This window comes from Lipotes vexillifer, unplaced genomic scaffold (assembly GCF_000442215.2).
Source record: "Lipotes vexillifer unplaced genomic scaffold, Lipotes_vexillifer_v1.1 scaffold519, whole genome shotgun sequence".
Lineage (NCBI taxonomy): Eukaryota > Metazoa > Chordata > Mammalia > Artiodactyla > Lipotidae > Lipotes > Lipotes vexillifer.
In genome coordinates, this window is record NW_006773945.1 from 1,939,750 (window position 1) to 1,947,473 (window position 7,724).

Consider the following 7,724-nt stretch of genomic DNA (forward strand, 5'->3'; position numbering starts at 1 on the left):
TAGCAGCACATTTCACCCATTCGTGCACAAGCTCTCCATACTGACTCTACGTCAACGTAATCGCTTTTAGGTGATGGTTTCCAATTAAAATGTAAAAGGATTAGGCAGTTGAAGATTCAGGGATGAAAAATTAATTTCATGATTCACAAAGAAAACACACATTTTCTTACACGCTCACCAGTGCCCCAAAGAGAGACAAGACCTCACATAAACCCAGCCTGATTGTTTCCACAAACAGAAAAAGTTCACTGGACTCTACAATGTATCCTGGGGAAGAACCACGCCAATCCATTATCATTAAGCAACACGTTTATTGGCGCTGAGGCAGAGACTTACACAAGTCTTTTTTCTTAAAGAGAAAAATTACAAGGTATTCAAGTTACGATTTTTAGATCACTTTTCTACATTTGAGACATCAGGTTGTGAAAAGTCAGTTTTACCTCATATGACATTTACTTATAAAGTTTAAAAGTTACTGGCTTTGCAGCTTTTCAGGATATGAGTATCCTGGGTCTTACCCCTTTGGTGTCTGAGCTAACAGCTGCAGAGAGGCCCTCTGAATACAGATCATAATGTATCTTGCTACCCGTTCAAGTTATTAAATACTAGAAACACAAAAAGTTTTCCGTAAGAAATTGTGCCGATGGGGCCGGAGGAATTAAAACTGAACCACCTCAGACTTGGCAGAATTTATTCCAACATGCAATCTCTGAAGTCTGTGTCTACTGTCCAGATGTGAGGCATGGACTTTGATAAATTCATCATGCCCAGACCTCTGACAATGACCACGGCCCTCAGGCAGTGGGGCTGGCTCAAACTTGTGGGGCAGCTTTTGGGATAAGGGAATTATGAGTCAGTAAGCCTGCATAAAGGGGGCGGCAGAAAGGTGAGTCACACATGGGAGTGCTCACTAGGCTATGGAGAAAAGAGCTGCTATTATAAGCCTGGTAACAAGAGCACAGGCCAGTTAGAGAATGGTTGATGCAAATTAGAAGCGTCTGTAGACACAATCAGGCAGGATTAGAGAGGCAATGAGCGGTAACGCTAAAAGCAAAAGAGCTTGTGCAATGAATTAGGGGAAGAGCAGTCAGGCTAGAGGTCTAGGGAAACATTTGATTTCAAACAACAGGGAAAAGTCAAATGGAATGTTTCCAAAAGGGACCTAAGGCGACTGTGGGCAGGGTGCAGTGCCTGGAAGCACCACCAGAGGGCAGAAGACGCCCCGGCTCTCCTGGGGCATGGGGAGGCCCGTCAGCACCGCGGCGGTGGGAGAGCCCCAGTCCTCAGAGGTGAGGGCCACCACCCTCTGCTCAGCTGCCCCACGGGGCGCCCGCTTGGAGGTCCGGGAGGCTGGCTGGCTTGCACTCCTCCTCCTCAAATCATAGCACCATCTTTCTCCTCCACTCCTCGAACCCTGTACTTCCCAAGTCCTTGGTTCAGCTGAGAGACTGAATGCTTACAAAGGCCTCCCTCAAGCTCGACTGCAAAACTGACTGTGGACGTTCTCTCTGGCTCCTGGGCTCCTGCAGTGACATCCTCGTTCCTGCTCTAGTTCCGGGGCACCCTCTGACCAAGTCACACATGCGTCCCGGCTTGTGGACACACAGCCCGTGGGGTGTTCTCTGAGCCATCCAGGTCGACAGCCCACTCTCTCGGGGCTGAGAAGTGCTTGTGTCTGGGGGACTCGGGGAAGCTCTGCTCCCTGTCCCAGCCCCTCCTGCCTGGACCCTCCTAACATACTGAGCCGAGATCTCCAGGGAGTGGTTGGCCGAGGTAGCGGGACGAGGGCAGACCCGTCCTCTCTCCTTGGCTCAGCGTCCTCTTGCGCTCCCGGACCAGGGCCTTCTGGTGCCGCTTCATGCGCTCGAGCTGCTCCTCTGCGCTCATCTTGTCCCGCTGGTGGTCCCCTGAGTACAGGCGCTCCAAGGCACTCCTGGGTCTCTGAGGGGCAGGAGGGACAGACAGGGCAGCTGGGCTGGGAACACAGAGGGCAGCCGCCCGACTGGCTTCATCCCCGTCTTTCTTTCTCTCTGTCTCTGTCACACACACACACACTGGCTTCATCCCCGTCTTTCTTTCTCTCTGTCTCTGTCACACACACACCCACACACACTGGCTTCCTCCCCGTCTTTCTTTCTCTCTGTCTCTGTCACACACACACCCACACACACTGGCTTCCTCCCCGTCTTTCTTTCTCTGTCTCTCTCTCACACACACACACACACACACACACACACACACACACACACACACACACACACACACATGCCAGTTGGGCTCCTCCTGGCCACTGAAAAGCAGCTCCTCTAAGCACACTCGTGGACATGATACCGCTGGCCCTCATGGGCTCTCTGGGCAGCATCCAATTCTGCAGATGCAGACACTGAGGCCCAGGCCTGTCCAGTTGGGCAGAAGCACGTCATGGGCCACAACTCAGGGTGTGACTCACTGGGCAAGACTGGGGAGAAAGGTGGGAGCCCCTTGGGAAATGGGGAGGGCAGTGTGATGCCCTTCTTGGTGGGCAGTGGTGAAGGCATCATGAGCACATGGTGACAGGGAATCTGAGCTCTGGAGGGGTCACCTGACAGGATCACCAGTTACCGTCTACCTCGGAGCCCTCCCCTCTGTGCGTGAGGGAGCAGTGAGCCCCTCAGGAACTTCTCAAGGCCACTCACAGGGTAGGTCACCTTGCTGCTTTCGGCATCTAGACCCCTCCGAAGCGTGACGTAGGGAGCAATGGTGGACGACTGCTGGAGCCTTGACGTGGACCCCGAGAGCCCTTAGTGAGGAAAGAGAAATGCAAGTGGATTTGTGGTGAGGAGGACAGGCCACCAGCCCCTTCTTGATCAACTCTCACTCCCGTGAGGGGACCACAAGGACCCAGCCAACAACCCATGCTTCTTCCTCCCCAGAGCCCGGAAGAGCAAGGCCCCAGGCAGGGAATGAGGGGCCAGCCCATGGGTGCCCTCTGTCCCCAAAGGAAGATCTGGGGACTACCCTCGTCTTCCCTCACATGCAGAAGACCTGGGCTGCTTGGCAGGAGGAAAGGATGCAGGGCGAGGAATGCCCTGCATCACTTCCTCCTGATGAACTCCTATTGCACCCTGTGTGACCCAACTTGGATGCCTGCCTGTGAGAAGCCTTTTCAAATGCTCCAGGCAGAATCAGTTATTCCCTGTATTCTTCAGTATATTCACTGGTTACTGCACTGACCACAGTGTCAACATGCCTGTCTACAAATTCAACAATGCCTGGTTGAATGAATAAATGACTGAGTGAATAAATGAAGAATGGAAAGAAGGCACCAAGCATTTACTGAGTACTTACTATATAACAGGCAGGCATCGTGCCAGGTATTTCATATAGATTTTGTCCCGCTGGCCCTACAAAGTAGCATTACCTAACCACTGTGGAGGTACGCAGTCTAAAGCTCAGAGAGGTTAAGCAACTTGTCCAAGGTCACATGGAGCCTCAGCCCGTGCTTTCTCCACTAGCAACATTCTTAACAAGGCTGGTCCCTGACATCTGGAAACGGGCATCACACCAAGGACTCCACCAGCATTTAGCACGTAGGAAAAAGAATGATAAATGTCCTGCAATGCCCAGAGACTCCTGAGCGACAAAGAACTGTCCTGCCCACAGGCCACTAACACTGCCATTGATGAACACCTCGAGGCTGTAATGAAAGAAGGGAAAAGGGTCCCCAGGCACAGTGCCAAGGGTTGCTGTGGCCCAACTCAGCAAAAGCCAGTCCCCTCCAGGGACCAGCTCAGGACACAGCAAGCCTACCCAGCATCGTGGGCTGGGAGTCACATAACCCCATAGGAGTCCAAATCATGACGGTGTGGCCTCCTGTTTCCACACCCTGTCAAGGGGGGAAAAGCGCCTGACCTCCCACCAAATGAGGGAGTGTGGTCAACCTTCTCTGGGGTTCCTGATGGCCTCCTTTTAAAAGGATTTCAGAAAGAGGATCTGGCTATGGGGAAAAATAGGGCATGGGCGAGCCTAATGGCCTAAATCTCTTCCCACCCCCATCTCAAAGGGATAGGGGAGGAGAGGGAGAAGACGCAACTGAGGAGAAAGGTGTGTCTGTTTAAATAAAGGACTCATTGAGTCTTAGAGTGACACAGAAGAGGAGAAAAGCCTCTGGAAGGCATGAGATGGGATGGCCAAGCTGATGACAGTCACCCAACATCCCAGCCTGCAGGGTGGGATTCTGGCTCTGTCACTTATTGGCTAACTGGCAAGTTGTTTCATTTCTCTGGGCCTCGGTTTGCTTATCTCTAAAATGGGGATAACAACAGTACTTCCCTCACGGGATTATCATGAATCTTAACTAAGTGAATATAATAAAGTGCTTAAAACAGCACTGGGCTTTATAGTAACTGCTATTATCATTGTTCCCGGGGGCAGATGTAATAAAAGAGGATGAGAATCAGGATGTGAGCCAGAGGCAGGAAGGACAGGCCCTCCCTACAGCCCAGAGTTGGCTGACAGCTGCTACCCAGGCTGAGGCCCCAGCCTGCAGGCAGAAGGGTGTGAGGACCGGGTAGGGCTGGAGAGCAGTGGTGTGGCAGTGGCGGGGATGCCCAGGAAGACTCCATGGAAAGTCTCGCCTTACCTCTGCCTGGCAACGTCTGGTACCTGCTCTCAGAGCCCACGAGTCCCAGGGAGGGAGGGGCCATGTCCCCACCGAAGGTCGCCAGCTCAGGCTCACTGACGTATGACCGGAGCTCCACCTGTGGGCAGAGTCTGAGGCCGTCACACCTGCCCCGCCGCCATCCCTCTCCCCACAGCGGGGCAACCCCAGGGGTGCCCCCTGCTCACCCTCGAGTCCCCGTTCACACACTGCCCCTGCTCCCGGTCCCGTTTCCTCTCGTCCGACTGCCGCTTGAGGCCCCTCACTGAAGTGTGCCGGATGATGGTGGCCTCCCTCGGTAGAGGTGGCACAGCCGGGGGCTGGTCCTCCGGGCTGTAGAGCTCAGGGAGCGGGGGCCTGGGAGGTGCCTCGTCTTCCTGCTCAGAAACAAAACCAGAACCAGTGCCCGGTGAGAGAATGCTCAGTGGCACCATCACAGTGGTGGCCCAAGGGAAGGAGCAGGACACCCTGGGTCTGCAGGGAGTGACCACTTCAGCCCAAAGATGCCAATGTTTCCCCTGGTTGAGCTGTGAGGTCGGGAGACGTCTCTGCTCCAACCCCATCCTCCCCTTTGATTCACACATCTTCCATTTTTCAAAGTGTGATCTACACATAATCCAGAACTCAGGACATGGGTCCACGCTCTCATTCCACTGGCTCGGAGTGCACCATCAGGGGAGGCAGGCTGGTAACTCTGTGTTTACCTTTATGTTGATGACAGCACCCCACCACCGCCACCCCATCCCACCATGCTCAGACGGAGCCAGCCCGCGGTCCCTGCACCGTCTCTGGATCCTTCAGCAGCCTGGGGATCTGAGCAAGGACCATCTACATGCTCCTGCCCTTTCTATCAGAAATGCACATGGTTACAAAATATTTCCTCCTTCCTGACTCAGGCACAGAATAGGCAGTCAGGATGGGTGACTCACTGCCTTCTCCACAGCCCACTCCCTGGGCTGGGATGAATGTAACTATTTTCCTTGAACCCCCCTGTCCACAATGCTCTCCGAGGGCTGTGGCCTCTCTACAGACCGACAGCCTGGCCCCTGACTGCCATGGACACCCACTCCTGGCACAAATGACCATCCAGACTCCTTCCTCCTAACCACCCCCTTTCTTAGCCTCATTTTGCTTTGTTTTTCAGAGTTCAGGAAAGGGTGCTGTAAGCTTGTTTTGCAAAAGCTTATCAGCACTCTTCTAAAGCAACACATTTGATTATTGTGTGAAGTTTAAGCTGCCTACCTAAGATACCCAGAGGCTCTCTGAGCATCAGTGGTTTCCAAACCCTGACAAGACCTTGGAATCACCAATTCCTAAAAAAGTCCCCCAGAAAGATAAACGCAAACCATTGATTGCCTTTGATTGAAGGGAATAGAATGTCTGGAGACACAGGGTGGAAGGGAGACATTTTATTACATATTTTTTTATATCCTTTGATTTTGTACCCTTTCAGAGTATTGTTTAATAAAAAAAAATGGCATTAAATTTAAGAAAAGCCAAATAAAAATGAAAGAACTGGGCTTCCCTGGTGGCACAGTGGTTGACGGTCCGCCTGCTGATGCAGGGGACACGGGTTCGTGCCCCGTACCGGGAAGATCCCACATGCCGTGGAGAGGCTGGGCCCGTGAGCCATGGCCGCTGAGCCTGCGCATCCGGAGCCCGTGCTCCAAAACGGGAGAGGCCGCAACAGTGAGAGGCCCGTGTACCACAAAAAAAAAAAAAAAAAAGAACTATAGCTACATGCAACAACATGGGTAAATCTCACAAACATACTGTTGAAAGGATGCAAGATATGAAAGAATAAACACAGTATTACATATGGGCAAAATAGAAGTGTTTTGGATGCAAATATCGGTAGTGAAACAAAACAAAACAAAAAAGCAAGGAAATTATCAAGAAAGTCAAGATAGTGGTTACTTGACCTACACTGGGAAGGGACCCACAGGCCCTACACTGGGAAGGGACCCAGAGGCCCAAGGGACCCACAGGCCCAAGGGACCCAAAGGGCCTACACTGGGAAGGGACCCACAGGCCCAAGGGCTTCTGATTGCTGGCAAAGTCCTATTTCTTAGAGTCACAGACGTAGAGAACAAATGTAAGGATACCATGGGGGAAAGGGGTGGGGTGGGAGGAATTGGGAGACTGGGATCGACACATATACGTTATTGATACTATGCATAAAATAGACAACTGATGGGAACATACTGTATTGCACAGGGAACTCTACTTAATGCACTGTGGTAACCTAATGGGAGGGAAGTCCCAAAGGGAGGGGATATCTGTATGTATATGGCTGGTTTATTTTGTTGTGCAGTGGAGGATAACAACATTGTAAAACAACCATCCTCCAATAAAAATTCATTAAAAAAAAAAAGTCCTATTTCTTGGTCTGAGTGTTGGTATGAAATGGGTAGTCTCTTTATTATTATTTACTAAATTATATATCCGTGTTTTTTTGTTTGTTTTTTGCGGTACGCGGGCCTCTCACTGTTGTGGCCTCTCCCGTTGCGGAGCACAGGCTCCGGACGCGCAGGCTCAGCGGCCATGGCTCACGGACCTAGCCGCTCCGCGGCATGTGGGATCCTCCCGGACCGGGGCACGAACCCGTGTCCCCTGCATTGGCAGGCGGACTCTCAACCACTGTGCCACCAGGGAAGCCCAATATCCATGTTTTATGTCAATTTCAGGATGGATATCATTGTTTCACAAAAATAAATATAAAACAAGCAACCAACAATAAAAATGGTAAAACTGGTGAACATATATACAACTAGAAGGAGGGGAGAGAAGACCCACCCACCTTGGTGACCCTGATGCTCAACCAAGTTGAAAAGCCCTGCTTCTGAGCCACAGCAACCAAGCTATGAAGAGGGGCCTCTGTCTTCATCTATTTCAAGCTGCTTGTTCTGCACAAGGGGAAACTGAGGATGCTCAGAGAGGGTATGGGCCTTGCCTGAAGACCCAGAGACAGACAGGGGCTGGAATCCAGGCAGTCCTGCTCACAGGCCTTTTTCCCTTTGCCCCTCGTCCCAGAGGGCAGGTGTCTTGCATTATATTAGCACCTGTCTGTCCCAGCCATTCCTGC

General features: G+C 51.9%; 1 protein-coding gene across 1 annotated transcript in view; it reads right to left on the reverse strand.

Moving 5' to 3' along the window:
- Positions 1–291: 291 nt before the first annotated feature.
- PLEKHA7 (pleckstrin homology domain containing A7) overlaps positions 292–7,724 on the reverse strand; it is a 208,919-nt gene continuing 201,486 nt past the window's right edge. The window contains exons 20-23 of the mRNA XM_007448586.1: positions 4,828–5,016; positions 4,622–4,739; positions 2,676–2,779; positions 292–1,941 (exon numbers count right to left, since the gene is read on the reverse strand). Coding sequence (XP_007448648.1) covers positions 1,732–1,941; positions 2,676–2,779; positions 4,622–4,739; positions 4,828–5,016 — 621 coding nt within the window. The 3' untranslated portion in view covers positions 292–1,731. The remainder of the gene's footprint in view (positions 1,942–2,675; positions 2,780–4,621; positions 4,740–4,827; positions 5,017–7,724) is intronic.